At 30.5% G+C, this 21107-nt stretch overlaps 3 protein-coding genes across 4 annotated transcripts; 2 read left to right on the forward strand and 1 right to left on the reverse strand.

Moving 5' to 3' along the window:
* Positions 1–3228: 3228 nt before the first annotated feature.
* On the forward strand, positions 3229–5849 carry LOC130933028 (uncharacterized). Of its 2 annotated transcripts, XM_057862524.1 has the most exons (3): positions 3229–4057; positions 4154–4617; positions 5589–5849. In XM_057862524.1, exons 1-2 carry the CDS (start codon positions 3433–3435, stop codon positions 4600–4602), a joined length of 1074 nt encoding a protein of 357 aa, XP_057718507.1. In that variant the 5' UTR covers positions 3229–3432; the 3' UTR covers positions 4603–4617; positions 5589–5849. The 2 variants fall into 2 exon arrangements, with proteins under 2 accessions (XP_057718507.1, XP_057718506.1); XM_057862523.1 differs by lacking the exon at positions 5589–5849 and having other exon boundaries at positions 4154–4815.
* A 4825-nt stretch (positions 5850–10674) lies between these two features.
* LOC130933151 (deSI-like protein At4g17486) lies at positions 10675–12620 on the reverse strand. Its single transcript, XM_057862689.1, has 3 exons — positions 12097–12620; positions 11613–11900; positions 10675–11252 (listed from the first exon to the last, which is right to left on the reverse strand). The coding sequence occupies exons 1-3, from the start codon at positions 12233–12235 to the stop codon at positions 11044–11046; spliced, it is 636 nt and encodes a 211-aa protein (XP_057718672.1). The 5' UTR covers positions 12236–12620; the 3' UTR covers positions 10675–11043.
* Positions 12621–18372: 5752 nt separating this feature from the next.
* LOC130936070 (uncharacterized protein At2g39795, mitochondrial) lies at positions 18373–20206 on the forward strand. Its single transcript, XM_057866047.1, has 3 exons — positions 18373–18844; positions 19283–19602; positions 19829–20206. Exons 1-3 carry the CDS (start codon positions 18599–18601, stop codon positions 19986–19988), a joined length of 726 nt encoding a protein of 241 aa, XP_057722030.1. The 5' UTR covers positions 18373–18598; the 3' UTR covers positions 19989–20206.
* The last annotated feature ends 901 nt before the right edge of the window (positions 20207–21107 follow it).

Here is a 21107-nt window from a genome sequence, read left to right on the forward strand (position 1 = left end):
TGGAAAGAGGCAGAGAGATATACATGAGTGAAAAGTCTAAAGTTATTTCAGATTTCTTTAGGTTGAATCTGTATCTTGTACCAGTGAGGTACCCCTTTCTTAGTTGGGTTAGCACTAAGAGTGAATAGTTAGGTATTAGCATAACCAAGTCAAGTTAGGTTAGAACTTGAGTGTGAAAGAATTGTGTCAATCCTGTGAAATTGGTGTATGTATAATACTTTAACTATAGTGGAAATTCTACCACTGTTGTGGTGAAGACTGAACGTAGGTTGCATTGCACAAGGTAACTGAACCAGGATACATGATGGTGTCAGCTTCTCTCTTCCCTGCTCTGTTATATTTTCTGATATTCATGAGACAAAATGAAATTATCTCATAAATTTTTCGCTGTCAAATTCAAACAGATTTAGATTGCAAGTTTATTTTAAAAGTGTTATTTCATTAAAGTAAAAGAAGGTCATAGATTCAACTCCTCCTTCTTTAAGCCTTCTACAACCATCAAGTGTTTTTATAGGTGATGAGCCAATAACTATCGTTGGAGTAGTTCCATTTCTGGTGGTGGATAATCATCCTTTTATCTTAGGGTTGTTGATATATCTCTTCTAGAAGTGGGTGAGAGATATTAGGAGTAAGTTATAACCCCTTGGAGAGTGAAGGGGTTATCATGCAGTACTTCGTTCCGACCTGTTCAAAAGTTGGTTATGAACAGCTGCATTTTGGGCTTTCTCTATCTTCGGGCTTGGCTCATGTTTTGGGCCAGGTATGAACAATATCCCTACTTGAGTCTGATCTTTTTGTTTAAGTTGGATTCAAGTATGAATGAAGTCGGCTCTTTTCAGGTCAGTTTCTGCATTTAAGTCGAAAAATTGACGTGATTTTAGAATGCCAACCGTTGCGTCTATTGGTTTTCCTTTTGGACACGTAAGATGCATTTACGTCTGTAACCGTGCACGTCATTTAATGAGGAGGAATTTTTATATTTTTTCCCCTTGGATCTTTTAAATACTCCTCCCCTTTTCTCTTCCTTCCTTTTCGTCTCTCTGTTCCTTCTATGAAACTCGCGCCCTTTCGTTCTTTCCAACCCTTTCCTTTTTCTTTAAGCCTCCCTTACACTGGGATCTTGCTCTTTCTCTGAAGGGCCTTGAAGAACGTGGGGCATTTGAGGAAACTTGCTTGCTGCTCCTACCACGCTGTTGACCTTCTTCAACTTCTTCGAAAAAAGGTTTTTTTTTTTGTTTATGCAGTGTTTTCGCTGTTTTTTGTTTTCTCAAAGGTTAGCCTTTCTTGTGTTTTTGTAGTATTTCTTGTGTGATGTTTCTTTGTCGCCTTGAAGGACCTTTGTTTGAATGTATATTCTTTGATGGTAGGTCTCTATTTATTGATGAAGCTATTTCTGTTTCAACTTTTTTGTTGATTAGTTTATTGTTTTTTTTTGTTATGATACTGTCATGGTCTTCTTCGTGTAGGAAGATGCTCGTAAATGATATTTGTTGTGACTGCTTTCAACACATTGTCATGCATTTTCTAAAAATACTTCCCCGTATTTGTCGAATGTTATAATCTGTGAAAAGGAGTTTCTTTAATTTACAATTGGTAGTGATGCCTTCTTTTTTCATAATGTAGGTATATATTTCTAAATGTCTTATTCAACTGTTTTAAAAATGTCTTCAAGGATTCCTGATGATCTATTGAAATAGGTAGACTCTTCGATTCTTTGTGCGATTCCTATGGTAGATAGCATTTTTGTAGATGAGTTTCGCAAACACCATTGGATTTGTAGTTCTAGGAATGATGAGGTGAAGTATGAGTTAGTTACCCCTGACCCTGAAGACCGAGTTTGCTTTGGTCGAGTTGCTGTTCGGAGTCGCATTTTATTTTCATGTATGATTGTCTTTTTACCCGCCTTGGAGTGGTATTTTCTTTTTTTGATTTTGAAACTGAAGTTTTGTTTTACGGTAAAGTTTCTCCTTCCCAGCTATACCCAAATTTTTGGGGGTTTATGAAGATTCATCAACTCATAAATCGCGAACTCGACTTTCTGGTTTTTTTGAAAATCTTTTTCTATTTGTTTCATCTTACAAAACCCTTAGTGCAGCCTCAAATAAGCAACAGTGGGTATCCTTCCGGGCTATTCAAAGTCAGAATTTTTTTTTTATTTTTGACGAGTCGTTCCATGATTTTAAGAATTTTTTTTAAAGTCCGTGCTGCTGAGGGTCACCATCCCTTCTTTCTGAGTGAAAATAACGAGCCACGTTTCCAGTTGTACTAGGTAGAGGCAGTCGAGAAATATAATCTGACAGACTTGGACGAAATCGAGGAGGCTGTAGTCGAGTTCTTTCGAGATGCTTGGAGACAGTCTCTAAATCTTGACACTAAAAAATTCCTTCTCGAAACTCTGAGTTATGTCCATACCGAGTTAGGTAGTCTTTACTACTATTTTATAGACAACTGTTCATTTTTCCGACTTATTTGTTGATGTCTCTTATTCTTTTTTGTAAAAAATGAAAAGTAGTTCCAAAGCTTACCAGAAGGTTCAAGAAGCCAAGAGGAACACTCGAACTCGATTTGCTTAGTTGCATGAGAGCAGTAAGTCGGATATCCCTTCTCCAACTAAGTCCAATTCGAGTACCTCTTCTAAAGGCAAGTTGGTAAACCCTCTTACTCCTCCTCCTCATTCTCTAGTTCTTATTCATCGAGTTCCTCTCTTTTTTATTGATATGGATGATACTTCTATCAAAAACCACCTCCAGGTCTTAATCCAAGAGAGAATCTAAACTGCTGAGATATGCACCATTTTGCTGAAAGAGTTGGAGAGGGCTCCTTTAAATGTTACTCAACATTTTATAGAGGTCCTTTGAGTTGAGGTAGCCACTCTTCGAGAGGAAAAAGAGGGGTTGGAAGAGGAGAAAATGAGTTTGAAAATCGAGTCTTTTAAAGCTCGTAATCGAAAAAGATAATGGGTAATACTTTTGTTTTTAATTATCAAAATTGTAAATTTAGGTATGGAAAATAAAATTAATTTTAATATATAAGGGAATGCTTTTTTTAAGTTAAAAAAATTATAATTATTAAAATAAATAAAAAGAGTATACTTAAAGAAATTTAGAAGTGAAAATTTAAAATTTAAAAAATTTAAATTTAAATAAAAAATATCTTTAATTTGTTGAGAGTTGAAACCATATTACGACTCTTAAACATACATACATACACAAAAGGAGTCAAAGTGTATTCAATGTTTTAACAACTCTCTCTCTCTCTCTCTCTCTCTCTCTCTCCTGGTTTCCTGGCACTATTAAAAAAAGCAAATACCACATTCCTTCCTTCTTTTCTCTTCAATTTCCATGCCAAAATAACTATAATAAAACATTTTAAAAAACTCTTATATTCAACAAAATCTCCAAAAAAAATTTCAAATAACAAAAACCAGAGATAATGTCCTTCCTTTCATGCTTCCACCTCTCAAAAACTTCCGACGACTGTCCGCCGCATCCACCGCTGCGGCCGCAACACTTCTTGACAACGCAAACCAGCTACACATACCAAACCGCCGCCGGCACCGTCACCGTGACATGGTCTCAGTCCATCTTCGGCCGGTCCCTCCAGCTCCATCTCCACAACCACCACCCTTTCAACCCTCCCACCTTCAACCTCCGCATCAACGCTTTCCCTTTCTCCTTCCGCAACAAGAAGCGCGGGCACAAATCTCTCTCTCACAACATAAGAATCTTCTGGAACCTCTCCAAAGCCAGGTTCGGTAACCGTCCGGAGCCTGAGTCTAATTACCTCCTTGCCCTCACGCTAGACGACTCCATCGCACTCCTCGTCGGAGATGTACCGCTCAAAGATGCATGCGCCACGTGCAAGGCACGTGATCCCAAGAACCGCCAGGTACTCGTCACCAGGAAAGAGTACGTCGACGTCGACGCCAACGGTGTGTCCAACAGAATCTACTCCACGTCAGCAACGATCGCAGGAAGAACGAGAGAGTTGGAGGTTGAATATCACGGCGGCGGCGGCGACGATAGCGAAAACTCGAGGCTTCTGTTTAGTTTCGACGGTGAGGAGCTACGATAGACAAATCCAAATCCTACTTTTCAATTTTATTTACCACTAATTTTGTATGTATTTTAATACTGTATTCGTAATTGTACAGGAGAGAAGGTTTTGGAAGTGAAGAGGTTGAGGTGGAAGTTTCGGGGGAACGAGAGAGTGGAAATTGGTGAAGGTGGTCACGTGCAAATCACGTGGGACGTTCATAACTGGCTATTCAAAAAGGAGGAATACCAACACTACTACAACAACTATAACAACTCCTACAATAATAAGAATAACAATCTGGGGAAAAGTGACGATGGTCACGCCGTGTTTATGTTCAAGTTCGAGGAGGACGAGGATTTTGGGGAGACTTATTGGAATGATTCGGAATGCGGAAAAACTGGCAAGAGTTTATTATTGTCATCGTCGTCGTTTTCGATGTCGTCTTCGCTGGGATCATTCGGCGGAAGCTCCTTCGTGATGGAGTGGTCCAATCTTGAAGAGAGCGAGTTGATTGGTCCCGTTGGATTAACTCTTCTTGTTCATGCTTGGAGAATTGGAATTTGATCGCCGTTACTTTCTGTATGTTTCAATCACCTCCTTCTTTCTTCTTGCATTTCATTGAGCAAATTACTTATTGGATTTTCTTTAATTCTATTACTGTTTACTAACACAAGTTTAGAGATGGTTAGGATATAGATTTTTACGTTGACCCATTTGTTCTACAGAGATCATGTATTATTTTATATTGATCTTATGTACTTTTCTTTTTTTAGATCAGCATATATGTAAATTGTAATTTTTCTTTTGCACAAATTAGTGAAATTTTAGGTGAAATGAATTGCGGAGAAAAATTAATCAAATTATGCGTGTTGTTATTTTTTCTAATGTTTGGCCGTGTGCATTTTAAGTGTTCGACGAAATGAGTGAATAAGAGCGTGTTAGATGGGATTGGAGTTTAATTGTTTTCATTTGATAGTCAATTAAGTTTGTTTGCAACTTTGCATGAGGATAAATCGTTACTAATTAGTAATTACAGCAAAATTGGTTGAATAGTCTAACTAATATTCAATTATTAAGTCCCATTCATTCAATTGTTAATATTAGTTAACATCACAAGATATTGATGCTGTCATTTTCAACAAAAGTAGAAAAAAAAAAGAAAATAGAAAATAGAAAACGTACAGTGATTTTGATGATCAACACTCACTTGGTCAATTAGTAAGCAAGTTCGTCTTTAGAATTGTAAAAAATCGAAGAAAAATAAAAATAAAAACTCATCTTGAAAAAGACAATATGTGAATTTGTCAAATTCTTGATGAAGAAGAAAAAGTTCTAGTGACATGTGGAAGGTTGAGAAAACACAAATTAAGACCTTGCTTGATATCTTGATGACTAATGCAAAAAGTTCATTGGTTTTAGTAGTGATATATCAAATTTGAGTTCTGAAAATAGAAAATTTTAGGAGATATAATTGCAATTTTTTAAACCGAATTAATTAAATTATCATAATAAGATGTGAATTTTTTTTTTTTTTTGACAATCTTGATTAGGTTGGAAGGATGAGGGAACACAATTAAAGTGTGTGCTTGATTGGCTACAGAGAAAATTTGATGTGGCCAAAGGAGCAACATGCAATTCATAGTTGCTTTGCCTAACGAGCCGGTTGTTTGTAGGTTGTACTATACCAGTGGGCTTAATTTGGTCCACATAATTTTTTTTTTTAAAGATATTGTTTCCATGGTCAATGTTGTGAACAACGTAGAAGAAAAGAAATAAATAGCTTAGCTTCCAGAGATATTTATTTGGGCTGACTGAAACATTTAATTTTTAGTCAATGAAATGAAGTAATGAACATAATCTATATATTTCTTGTCATTTTGCTACATCGTCAGAAATCAGAATAAGGGTGCATTTTTTATTTTATAACCTTTTTTAATCTGTTTCTTTTTTTTTTAATGTTGAAAGCTGATTTTAATTAGAATTTATTTTTTTAACTTTTTAACAAAATAGAAAATTGATTTATTTAATATTTTGATTATTTTGTAAGGTTATGCTAATTTGTAATAAATGTGATTTGTTTAGTAGAATTAACTACTAATTTCCTTAAAACAAGTATGTATTTTGTACTGAAATTAAAAAAAAAAAGAACTTTTAAAAATTTTCTAATATTTAATTTATTTTAATTTTTCAACTAATATTTTAAATATGTTTTAATTATATCGTTGGAGTTAACGTCATTAACGAAAACGCTGATATAATAATCCTAAGTATAAAATGATCACATTACTTATCGTCAACATTTAGGGATATATCTGAAATAATTATTAAATATTAAAATTATTTTTATTTTTTTTAATTTTTAAAACTATTTTGATTACATAAATAGTAATCACCTTGTGTTAGTAAATTTATAATGGTGCCAAGCATTTTATTATTATTATTATTTGTTACATAGAACTCTAATGCGATCGGATGTAATTTTGGAGGGAGCTGTATGTACTATCTAATCTGTATGTACATCATTTATAACATGAAGAGACATGTACCATCATCATCATTAAATAATTTAGTTGATTTGACTAAAATTTTATTTAATAATTTTTAATTATTAACTTCAGATGAAATTCACTGCACCTGAATTTTCATATTTTTTAAAAGCTTTTCTTACAAAATGTTGAAGTTAATTAAAACAAAATTATTGGAACAAATAAGTCCGATCTCATATCATAAGTGATTGTAAAGGAAAAAGGGGTGGCCAAGTTTTTTTAGTTTGTTTTCATACTGTTGTCTTAGAGTAGTATTATGAAGATTAGATTTGGATTCTCTAAAATTTGAATTTTATTTTATAGAGTAAAATGTGATTTTCTATCTTTAAATAGTTTCTCTTTTATATTTATTTTTGACCCTATTTATAAAATAAATGATAAAAGATCATATTTTATTCTCTAAAATAAAATTCAAACTTTAAATGATCTAAATCCATGAGCAACTGGTTATAATCATTACTAGATATTTATTTTGAAGAGTGGATGGACTAAGGTCATCTGGTCAATGATTGTTTAAGAGAAAAGTCTATATGGCTACGGAACTTTTCATAGTGTATTATTTTCGCTCTTCTCCTAATTATTTCCTTCTTTTATATTTAATGTATACTTATTTTGGACCAAATAAAATTTAGAAAACAATCTCACTTAATTAAGATTGGATGTTGTAGTAGATGTTTTATAAAATCTTTTATTCATGTTCGTTTTTGAAAAAAAAACCTTTATAGTATCTTAAATCGAACTCAAGATCTTTTGATATAGAATTTTAAAATCATATTATGAAATTACTTATTTTAAAAATTTAAATTGATAGAAGAAGATAATATTAATGACTATATCTCTAATATTTACCTTCTAAATATTCTGATTCTAGCGAAGCAACATAAAAAAAATAAAAATTATCACAAGTGCATGCGAATCTTAAAAGATCAAATCTACAAAAAGAAATCTTAATTGCTCTAAGAATTAATTGACCGAAACAAAATTCAAGTAAAAAAATATTTAATTATTATAAAATTATTTTTTTTAAGAACTTAAATAAATAAAAAAGACATAAAAATAGTTATATCTCTAATACAACTCATAAATAATGATTTTTTATTTAAATTTTGTTTAAATTTTTTACATAAACTTCTTTTTTTTTTCTTTATGCAATTTTTTTCTTTTGGGAATAACAATGATTAAATTTTAAATTTTTTTATCATAAAAATTCCGATATTATATCATAAAACTATATTTTTCAAAATTTAAACTAATTAAAAAATTACATAAAAATTATATCTCTATTGAAAATTAAATTAAGCTTATCAATTGACAGTAACCAAATTGAAGAATTCAACTTGAATTACAATCACTAGAGATTGTTAAAAAAATATAGAAGCTTTAATATATATGACATAATGACAATTCATATCTAAATGTATAAGAGAAGCGTAAAATGAATTCATCAATATTGATAAGGGTAAGAAAATTATATAAAAGTCAAAATAATTGAATCAAATTTAAAAAGTTAAAATTAGTCAAATTACAAAATGATAGTTAAAATTTGTCGCTAGAATTTATCATAATTATATAAATTAAACATGCGTATATCAAATACTAAGACAAGTTGACATGCTTATTAAGTAGCAAAATAAGTTAGACTTTTTCACCTCTTCTATAACAATTTGTTCTTAGTTGTTAAGAATTAATAGGTTATTAGCGATCTATATCTATATAAAAGGTGATATGTATATTAACATTCTCTAAATAAAGGATATGAAGAATATAAATTTAGAGCGAGAGTCTTTACTTCTTTTTTATTAAAGAGTTAAATAATTTTTTTAAGTATATTATTATATTATTAATAAAAGAAAATTATATATTAAAATTATATTGTATTGTTATGTGAGTGAACAATTCTGACTGATTCTTACAATCTCTAACACTAAGCTACCTTCTTTACAATAGCAAAAATATAATAAAATTCTGTTCAAGGACCTTGCCTTGCATGCTTTCCTTGCACGCTTGATGAACCTATGTTAATGTACACTTTTGTTTCTTCCATTTTACTGTGAGCTTCTGTTACTGCATAATTGTCGACAGAGATATGTGATATGATGAGTACAGAAGCATGCATGCACCTAATGTTTCGTTTATGAAAAAGGTTTTTCAATATCAATATCAACATCAATATGTTCGTTATTCCAAATTTTGGATAAAGGGTAGAGATACATGATAATAAAATGGGGTTGAAAGTGAGAAATTATTTGCATTTTAAGTAGGGATGGCAATACTACCTGAATTCGCGGTACTCACTCTGTCCCTATTCGTTTGGGGCGGGTAATTACCCGCTCCGCACTGGGGCGGGTTTTAGCAGGGCGAATTCTTGGGATGGGCGGGGCGGGGTCGGGTTTGGGTAATACCCACCCCTACTCACCCCGCTATATATAATATATATAATTTTAATATATAATATATATAATATATATAAAATAATTAGTAAATGATTAATAATATTATATCATATTTAAATTTTTACTTTAATTTATGTTATGTATGTGATGATGGTTATGTAAATTTCGAAATTTAATTTTATTTATTGAATTTTAATAATTATAGGGGCGGGGCGGGTACTCGCAGAAGCGGATTAGGGTTTAACGTTTTACTACCTACGAATAGAAGCGAGACGGTTCTATGCAGGTTGTTGTGCGGTGAGGCGGGGTCGGGTAGAGCAAAAACCTGTCCCCTATCCACCCGTTGCCACCCCTAATTTTAAGGGAGTTCTCACAATAGTTCAGGCAAAAATGTAAGACAACGTGGAGAAATTTGAATTCCAAGCTCAATTTTTATTATAGGAGATTCTGTATATAAATAGGATAAGAATTCTGAATCCAATGAGGCTTCTATTGTGTTACAATGCACATGCACTCTGAAATTTTTAAAGGAAAAGATGAATTGCAAGTGCATTTAAGTATTTCGATCTTAGTTTATTTTTTTTTCATTTATGGTTCTACACTTTATTATTTCTATTGTCTTTGAATTCCTACAATTTATCATTTTGCCATTTACTATGCTCTTACCAGGGTTATATTTCTGCTATTTTCATTTATGAATATTTTAATACAAGTTCTTCGTTATTCATGTTCTTGCATGATTTTCATTACTAATTATAGCATGTTTAAGTTTCATTTTATTACTATGAGTAATTTAACACTCCTGTAAATTCTTTGTACAACTCACAAAGAATAGTCATATAAGCAAAACATAATATTTTAGTTTTTTACCGCATTTTTCAGTCTTGATAGAATAAAAAATAATCTATCACAAATCTAAACTTCATTTAATTAGATGTTTGTTGTTGATTAATAAATTGCTGGATATCTAAGAATTTCAAGACCCTGACACTCACAAAATTGAAAGACTTACAAACTATTAAAGAATTAAGTAGAAGTGAGTAAATATAATTAATTAGTTATTATAAGAAAAGTATTTAAAATTAAACTAAAATACTATTATTAAGAGAAAGGGCCTGATTAGGTATTATATTATGCTTTCACGTGACGTTGCATCATGCAAAGTTCAAAGCACGAGAAACAAAAATGGATCGTAGGATAGGAAGTTGCTTATCCTTTACGAGTGTGGTGCAAGCTAAGATACAACCGAGAAGTAAACAAAATTTGAGGTCAAGTATACACAACACATTGCGTTGGCTACTCTTATAAACGAAACTTTTTCAGCAAATTAAACTTGCTTTAATAATTAGTGACGTTGTTCATTTGATAAGGGTAGTTTCGTCTCATGAATTATTTGGTGATCTAAAAGGCTTTCAACAGTAGTAGTGATTAGATGTATACAACTATACATGTATAACTTTGTCTCGCACACACACATGGGGAGAAAATATTTTAGGATTAAAATCTGTGACCTTTAAATCATGAAGCAACAACCTTAGCTTGCAGTTGTAGTAAGGCTGTCCAAAAGTTGAAGTGCAATCAGAGATATAATTATTGATATGTTTAATCTAATAGTTATAACATATCTTATTATATATATAATAAAAGAACTACCAAAAAGTAAAGAAGCTATGAACAATCATGCTAATCAAGCTAATTTGTTGTTCTTTTAACCTTTCATTGGAACTCCAATTTGATCCAGTAAAGCACAATGTTGAGATATTTGAATCTGTTACATCTCTTTTGCATTATATTTTCACTTGAGCAAAATGTACATTATCCTCCTAACAATGTACACACATTAACCCTATTAATCAAGACTCAGAAGAATAATTAATGTAAGCATTGAGCATTTCTAAAATGCACATTAACGAAGCAACCATTCCATGCCATTTTTTTATACAGGAAAACAGAACATATGGGAGAAAACAGAGAAAATTGCTTCCTTTCCCATATTTGGTTGCTCACATAAAAATTCTAATAGCCTACAATTTCCAGAGCGTGAATCCTGTTCTGTCTCAAGTCTTTTACTTTACCTTAACGGTTGCCATCTGCGAATCGTTGACTAAAGACCCAGGAGCAGTAAGGCTATGTCTATGGCCACGAGACAGCGAAGGAGGAGAGGACAAAGCCGGCTCGAACCTGCAGGATTGAGTTCTCATTTTCTTCTTTTCTTCCTGCGGATTGATTCTTGTGTCGTTTAGGCTTGGCGGCAGAACACAGTTGCAGAGAAAACCTTCAATTCAAGACAACATTTAAACCATTAGACATTATCATATGTAACACCAAAAGTACACATTAAATCCAGAAAATGCAGCATAAGAGAAACAATGAGTGATTTAGAGATACAAGAATTTGAAGTTACTATGAAAACCAAAGAGTAATCTGAAAAGCATAGGCGAAAACTCAGGTGCAGTTTACTTCATGTGAAGTTGATAGTTGAAAGCGTTAAATGACAATTTAGTCAACTTATCAAATTATTTAACGACTCTCAACTATTAACTTCAAATGCACCTGAGTTTTCACCAAAAGCATAACCTTTAGGATTGATAACCATAAAATTGCATAGATTGAAATGCAAGAAATAAAAGATTACCAATTCGAGCAAGACGATTGATCCATCGAGGGATGGAGCGTCCTGTTAATTTGAGAGAAAGATCTTGGCAAAAGTGGTTGCAGTTTTTCTGGATAAGATGATAGGTGTTCCCTGAAAACTCTTGGGCTAGCTTCTCCATCAAACACCTCACATCATTTGGTCCCATGTCTGTGTTTCCAATGAAGATCGACTTCCTGAAAGTGAATCCAGGGCAGTGCCTTGGCTCCACTTCAAAGATTCCCGTCGTGTCTCGTTCGTGCGCTCCAAATCCATATTCAATACCATGAACTATCATCAAAATTCATCTAGTCAACTACCAAACCAAAAAATTACTCATAAACACATACATAATACAATTCAATAAAATAACCATTCATTTTCGTTTACACCATGGATCTGTAATGAGATCCCAGATTCTCAAATTAAAACTATACTTTAATTGACACAATACATTACAATTCTGAATAACACAAAAAAAAGTTACCTTGAACACCAGAATGGTAAACTCCAAGGCCAAGCCAATAAGCATAACCGTTAATGGGCGTAAGATCATAGACATTAAGGTAAACTGGAAAACCGGGTTTTTTCTTCCGTTGAGACGATTGAAGTTTAGTGCATAACATTTTGTAAAATATATTAATTTGATTTTTGTTTATTATTATTATTATTTTCTCGTAACGGAATTGGTTACGGTTAACAGTTAAGGTTGTTATGGGTTTTATGGGGATGTGCGTAACGTAACGGTTAAGAGGGTTGAAAGGGAGAATTTAGAGAACATTCAAGGGTATAATGGGAACCCCAAAAAGATAAGGGGGAAATGGAAGAAGAACCCTTGAAATTTTTCTCTCAGGAACTTTTTCAGAGATTCTTCTTCCTTCTTCCTCTTCTGCTTCCCATAACATGCTTTCTGTCTTTCTTTCTTTTCTTTTTACATTTTTCTCCCTTCGCTTTCGGAGCAAGGGATGATGAAGAAGGAGAATCTTATGTTAGTGTGTATGCTTTTGTTTCCCCACCTTTCACTTTTTCTTTTATTGCTTATTTATATTTATTTTTTTATAGTATTTCTATTATAGTGGTATATATTATTATGATGTCTATCTGGATATATTGAATTGAATTTGTATTTATTCTTATTTATCATATTTGTATTTCCACTTTTTATTTTTTTGTGAGGATAATTGTGTTTGTTGGTGCTGTGCTGTGGTGCATGGACAAAATTAGTCAAGGAAATAAATAATTTTGACTTTCATCAAAATTGTCAAGGAAAATACATGTACCAGAAATCAAGGAAATTGAATGGTTTGGAAAGACTAAAAAATAATAATAATAATAATAATTTTTCATTTTACGTTATTCCACCAATATCATTTTACATTTTTAATAGTTTTGATAACCACAAAATATTGCTATGTAGAAACAATGTTTTTAAAGGGTTTAGTTACGATATGTTAATTGAAAAAATTAAATTTTTAATGTATTTATTATATATTTATTAAAATAAAAAACTAAAAGTTTTTATTCATAGTATTAATTAAACGAAAATGGATCTTTACAGTTTTTTTAAAAAATTAAAGGAATAAAGTGCAATCTCTCACTATTAATTTTATAAATAAGATAAAAAAAACATCAAAAAAAATATTGAAGAGTTAGATATTACACTTTATTTTTTAATTATTAAAAAAATTGAAAAGATTTATTTTTGTCATTTTAAATTAGTTTTTATTTAAGATGAAGACTCACATATAAAGATAAAAACAGATCAGATTAGATCAGACTTTACTTTTAACAAATTTAGTCTGTCATATAATTAATTGTCTTGAGTCTAGTCTCTAATCTGTTATAGACTTTTTTTTTAAATACTATGCCTAGTATATTTTTAGTTTAGCATAACTTAAAACCTATTAAAAGACTTGATAATTTTTTTTATTAAATAGAAATCAGCGAAATTTATTATTTTTTATTTTTATTTAGTTATTAATTTAATTTTTTTAATTTATTAATTTAATAATACATTTTATTTTATATTTTTAAACATTAATAATTAACTAATAACTAAAAATAATAAATTTTAATAACCTTCCAATATTTTTGGTTAACAAAAGCATAGTCCAAATATATTGTTTAGAGGCAGCATAGGCCTACACATGCATGTTATATTAATTAGTTAATTACGTTGCTTGTAACTTGAGGGAAATTATATTATTTATCTTTGATCAAATATTTATGAGTGAGGGACTAACGTATTGCAATAAAATTTTTTAATCTAAAAAATATTTATGGTACAATTAAAATTTGAAAATTTTTTTGTACAAATAATCAATCTGAAGAATCATTTTAGAGTTTAATTCTAAAAATATATTAGGTTGCGTTTGTTTCTGATAACAAGACATGACAAGACATTGAGAATATGATAAGACAAAACACTGACAGAAATATAAAATTTTGTGTTCTTGTATTCTGTTTGGTGATAAACTAAAACAAATTTTAAAAATCTCATTTATTCTCATTTTTTCTCATTCCAAAAATTTGAGATGAAAAATATAATAATAAAAAATACAATTATAAAAAATTAACAAAAATAATGAAAAAAAAGAATAAAAAATAAGTTGTGTCCTTTGTTAGTGTCTCCGTGTCCTTCCTGTCAGGATGGATACAAAATACACTAATTTAGTGTCTCTAGACACACTGTCTCTATCTATGTCTCCTCTGTCAAACATGATTTTATATCTCTGTACCTATGTCTTGTCTCTTTAAATAAACGCAGCCTTAAGGACTAATATTTTTTATTAATTTTAGCTAATATTTTGGACTAATAACACCTTATTATTTCTCAATTTACCTTATACCTATATTATCTCAAACATGGTAGAGCAGAATGAGAGACATGCTCAAACAGGACGTTGATTTCATGCATTCTTTGACTCAAAGATGTTGGAGCACAGTAGACATGCAAGAAAACTAAATGAAACATGGTCCAGCTTGCTCTAGAGAAACAATGTGATAGAGAATGGTCACGAAAAAGAAGCCGCTAGCTTTTACACTTTTTTTGTGTGAGTATAATTATTTATATATTTTTATCTCAGTTTAATTAAATTTTTGGGACAATAACATGATATTAGAATTTTTATAAAATAGAAATTTGGCGGTCGTTCATTTTTGTTTCCCGTTATTGTAAGAAAAAAAAGAAGAAAGAATTGAAGGATAACACAAAAATAGACCTTTGCACAATTTATGGTTCAAACTTATCTTATGAGATTCAAAAAAGACATATATCTTTTTTCTTTTTAAATTCACACTTTTTTTTATATAATAGGTCACGTTTTTTAAATATGAATTAATGACTTATTTGTTGCAGTGATTCCAGCTAGGTAGGTAACAATATCTCCTTAATAATACTGTGAGCCCAATTAATTTTAACATTACCTCGTGTAATTTTGATGGATTATATTATCTAATATCAAATTTTCTAAAACATATTTCTAATAAATATTTTCACCAATATTTTCCCGAACCAATCGTACCATACCTTTAATGATTTATGCAAGGAGAGGATACTAAAAACCTCCATCATGTGTGATGATGGAGCATGAGACATGGTAGAATTATTATATTATCTTCAAAAAAAAAATGTTGTATTATTGAATTGTTATAAGCGTGGATGTCCGGGTTTCAAACACAGACAGGACCTTATCTGCCAGTTTCATCATTTTGGGATTTGTCGTACTCAAAAGTGATGGATTCTAAGTTCCCAAAATAATGACAAGTCTTCATCTGGGTTTATAATAACATGGCTTCTAAAAAGCGAAGATTGGAGAAAATGCTTTATTTCTACTTTTCCTTTCTTCCCATATATTAAAGGATAATGTCATCATTTTAAGTACCAGGATATAATATGGATAAAAGCCTTAGCACATTTGACAATTAATTAAGAATTCAATTATCTTCGATAATGTGATTCGTGTGACTGGAAATTTATATCCTCTTTAGAGAAGTTTTAATTTCAAAGTAATTAATTACTAATATTAATGGTGAATACTTTAAAAATTAAAGTAAATAAAATGGATACATTACCATTCTTATAATCATTTGTGTTTTATTTGACAAAATAATAAAGGATGGATATGCTCTGTTTCATTATAAAATTGTGAAATATGTTTTAATATATTACTTTAATTTAATTTAATTTAATTTCTCTTGTTGTTTATTAAGAGATATACATATACCTCACAAGCTTCTTTCTAACTTTTAATTTTCATATCCTTTAATTTGGTACCAAATTAAAGGAATCTATGCTTTAATTTCTATCTTTCTTTTTCCTACCGCCATTTTTCTCTTTTGCTTTCTTGAAGAAAAAAGTCACATGCTTTTCTATAGGAACAGGAATAACTTTGTGGAGGTCTATCTTACTAGTGTAACACCATAAGATATAGTGGAGATGGGAAAAAGTTAGTTCATTTATGATTTATGTCTATTTTTATATATTTTTTTTCAAAAATTTAATGATAATAATAATATAAAAAACCCAAAACAGCCCTGACAATTACCTCAAAAGACAATCAGGTTTTTAACAAAAAAAAATACCAATCTGACTTCTGAATTTTATTTTTATGAGATGAATTAGTTCCTGTGTCGAAAAAAGTTAATGTTATTTTTTTTAATACAAGAGCTAATCAATCTTAAAAAAAATATCAAAGATCAGGTTGGATTTTTTTTTCTTCGTTGTTCTCTCGAAATAATTGTCAGATAGGGTATTTACTTTTATTTTAATTGTTCATATACCCTAGTCGTGTTCCATTATATTTCCAGAATATACTTATTATGAAAATCTAGTAGCATAACTTTTTTATTTATTTTATTTCTTTTCCTTGTGCGTCTACCAGAACATCCTAAATAGAACAATTATGAAATATAAGCTTTCAATTCACTGAAGTTCATATTAACAATTACACATTGAGCAATTTGTGGTAATTATCTTGTAAAATAATATGAAATGAAGCATAGGTACTAAGCACAGGTAAATATATGTACAAGACATTAACTCAAAGCTACCATCAATGATTGATGTGAACAATGTTACATAAAGATTTAATGTTTTACTCATAAGAAACAATAAGGTAGTATAGAATTGCATATTCATTAGTTAGTTAAAAATATCAAAATCAAACTTGTTACCTTCTAAGAATTTTTTGTTTTATGAATCAATGATATCAGTCAACGTTTTTGGGTTGCATTGCTCAACTCATTATTATGATATTTTTGGAATCATCTATCAAAATTGGCCCTCTCTAAAATCACGTTGATAAGCCCATAGTTACAGATGTAGCCAAGTAAAAGTCCATCAATATCTATTTCAATACCAATAACATTTTATTATTTATCTTTTTAGATGGACTATTAAATAGTTAACAAAAATATATATCAACACTAAATCAAACAAAAAAAAATCAACATTAAGTGGTATTACAAAATCTATGAAATTCGGAAAATCTGATTTTGAGTGCTTTATCAGGGTCTAGGAATAATCTTGAAAATTTGGCTGGTAATAACTAAAGTGGTTGACTTGGAGAAAGTGGAGTGCCAAATTAATTTGGAAGAGGAATTCTCTTTGCTGCAGTTTTTTTTTGTGTTCCTACTAATCATGTTAAAAAAAAGGATATAATTCGAAAGATTATGATTTTGATGAGGGTGTCAAACTACTGAAATGTGATTAGAGAGATATTAAGGGATTTTTTTACATGGACAGTTGATTGGATTGGATTGCTTTTAATTATGTTTATTTATATTTATTTTTATTTATTAATATTTATTTTAATCAAATATGAGGTCTTTTATTAATTTTTAGTTTAATATAAAATTAGTGTTTTATATGCGATTTATAAAAGCAATTTCAATAGAAAATTTTTTTTATATCATTCTTGACTTTTATATTAATTTGAATTGATTTAAATTAAAATTTATATTGAATACAATATTTAAAATGATTATTGTATCAATAAAGAAAGATAATATTATTTTTAAAAAAATTAATAAAATATCGTCATTTGTATAATTTATTAAACTTATCAAATAAACATTGTAAGATTATTATTGTAACGTTGTGACGAACATTCAATCAAAATATACTCAAATAAATAAAATATACTCAAATGTACTCTTGCATTTTATTATGATATATATTTTTTATTATTTTCTTATTAATTTAGTAAAAAAATAAAACTCATTTAATAATTAAGTTTAGAGTTTTATTATGTTTAATATTATATTGGCTTTGTATTTATTTTATTCATATAATATTTTAAATATGTAATGTATTTTTTTAATATTATCATGCTTAATTAGATAATATTTAAATATTATTTTTGTTAGTGTGCAATATCTTTTAAATATAGTATATACTTATTATTTTTTTAATTCTATATTTTTATTTTAGTTAATTTTTGTAATTTAATTAAAATTATTAAAATAATTAAAAATAATTTTATGATATAATTTACATTAAAATTTAAATTATAATGAGACACAGTATTAAAATGATAATTTTACATTAGGTCTCAAATCAAATTACAAAAGAAAAAACTTTATCCTTACAAAATCTCCATTTAAATCTTTATTAGAGAACATAAATGTTAAAATTGTATTTTGATACTTAACTAAAAAATTTTATTTTATTTAAAAGATAAACCAGATTTTAAAATTTTGAATTATTTTTATTATAATTTAATTATTCCAATTAGATTGATAGTCTTTAACAACCCTAAGGTGTAAAGCCCTAAACCCAGCAGCTAACAGCTGAGTCCCTTCTTCCCCTGTTTACCGGGCTTCCAGCAGGTCAGAATAGCACCTCCTCCGCATCCTCCGATCGTCGCCACCTCCGACCACCTGCTCCGGAAGAGCCACACCTGTGGTTCCTTGAATCCTATCCGAGACCTTCGTTCTATTTTCTCTCATAATCTCCAATTTCCAGAATCGTAAATTTGAAAGAATTAATGGCTGGCTTCATTAGAACGCTTCAAAGAGCGCATATTTGGAAATGGAACTGTCCTTCATCTTCTTCTTCGTCGCTTGTTAAAACAACTCTGACGAATTGTCGCTCTGTTACGTTGGATTATAGAAGAAGAAATTATGCAGCCGAGGCAATTACCAAATCTCCCAAATCGCTCTTTGAATCCAACATCTTGCGAATACTTGGAAACGAAATCGAGTATCTGGTCGAGTATACTCCTCCACAACAGGTTCTCACTCTCCTTCAACAATTTTCTAGAGAAGAAAAGAAAATCTGCAATTCTGGCATTTTAGCGTTTCTGTTAATGCTCTTTAGATTCTGTTATTATCAGTTATTTCTGTTATTGGTCTCTTGCCTGGGGAAGCATGTTGGATATAGAATCATTCGTGTGTCCCTTCCCAACAGATTAAATTTCTAGGAGGAATGGTTTCTTGACATAATGTTTATGAGTATGGCACATAGTGTGAATTATCAAACTGAGCATATATTGGATGCTGGTTTCACAATAAATATTTGAAATATGATGAAATATAACTGGCAGCTGTTGAATTGTTCCATAATTTGTGTAATGGTATTTTCTTTCTCATTTTCAAATAATTGTTGTGTGATTTAGTATGTACTGGATCATGTTTCCTAAAGAATCATGTCTTCCCCCAAATTCATGCAGCCTACGAGATTCAATTCTTTTGCGGTTGAAGAGCGGTCGGGTGAGCAGGTGGTAGTGATGAGGGGTAGGTTTGATGATCGGGAAGATATCAAAGTTGAAGCTACCATGTTTGATGGGTGTGAACATGTTCCTGTGGAGGACAGTTCTGCAACGAATGTGCGTCTTCACCTTAGTTTACTTGTGGATATATCAAAGGGGGACAGTGGCAATGAGTTAGAGTTTATCTGTTCAGCATGGCCAGATTGTTTAAATGTGGAGAGAGTTTACATATTAAGGCATAAACAGATGTCAGCTAGGCCTTACCTGGGACCTGATTTTAGGTTTGACTTACATTTTTACCTTTGCATCTCGTCATGCGCAATGTTTGTTTGGTAGAGTAGAATCTGGCTTAACCATGCAATTATTCTCATGCATTCAATGGCAAAAAGTTTCATATTCTCAACTATGTATGTCTACATGAAATTACAAAAAATTAGTTTTGAATTTATTTAGTTATTCATTGTCGATTTGTTGATGATTCTTATAACATGTGTCATCTGATTTCAGGAGCCTAAATCCTAAGGTTCAGGAAAAGTTTTGCGAGTACTTAGATGCAAGAGGAATAAATCATCAGCTCTCTACATTCTTGCATTATTATATGTTGAACAAGGATAAAATTGAACTTTTGCGATGGATGGATAGACTCAAGTCTTTTGTGGAAAAGTAGACCGCTTGGCAGCTAAAAGTTGATATAAACAGTGACTTTTGCTGTTGTATGAATTAGTTTTTGAGTTGAAGTTCTTTGATATTCTTTTGTTTGTAGTACTTGGCATCAATTTCTTTCTTTGATGTGAATACACCCTTGGGTTGTTAAACTATAATATTTTGCATTTGTGATTGCAATCCCAGTAGTTTAAAACTTTGATGATTATATAGTTTACAAAGATAGAGTTGAAATGACTTAATTTAATTTATATTATTTGTGTTATTTTCTATTTGATAACATATCTAGAGAAAGAAAAGTGTGGATTCATTATTGAGGTTGAGAATTGGTTGTAAGCTTTGAGTACTCAATGCCATACCAATATACCTTGTGTTAGGCATTAAAATATAGTGTTGTGACTTCTATCTTCTGGTGATATTGCGTCTTGTTTTGGCTGAATAACTTTTATCCTCATGATGATAATCACGTCTTTTTGCTTCGACTGTATGTATAGTGCAATTGCATTTACGTTTTGAGTACATAATCTACTCTATATTCTTTATTGTGCTTGATTAGTGATATATCCACATCAGATCTGTTGATATTGGTGAGAAGATGGCATGTCTTGAAGGCCTTCTTTCCTTTTTATGTTAATGTTAGCATAAAATCAGCAAAGCTTCTTCTAAAGTTGCTGTTGCTAACTTGTCTGAATGAATAGTGATTTATCTGGAGAAATAGTTGCTAAGATTTAGAAACTATCCACCTCAAAGAATATAGATTTGAAATTTGAAATTTTGGTGCCTTTTGCATCCTTTAAAAAAAAAAACGAGAGAGAGATCAAGCCAACCTACCAAACCAAACCCATGTACACCCTTATATCGTACATGAGTGTAATTTTTATATGTGAATAATTTTAGTTTTGGTGTGTAATAACATTATATGGTGGAATCTTGTAGTGTGATATGTTGGTGGATGTATTGACATAAGTTTTCGTAGGGCCAACTTGTGTTGATTTTTCATTAAGATACTAGAATCATGTGAGGTTTGAACTTAGAAGTGGCTTAAACATGACTAGGTCTATACATCATTTGTTGTTTAGGAAATATTCCGAGTGATGAAGGGGAAGTCTGTGTAAAAGAGTGA

The sequence above is a fragment of the Arachis stenosperma genome, chromosome 6 (genome assembly GCF_014773155.1).
Source record: "Arachis stenosperma cultivar V10309 chromosome 6, arast.V10309.gnm1.PFL2, whole genome shotgun sequence".
NCBI classification, from domain to species: domain Eukaryota; kingdom Viridiplantae; phylum Streptophyta; class Magnoliopsida; order Fabales; family Fabaceae; genus Arachis; species Arachis stenosperma.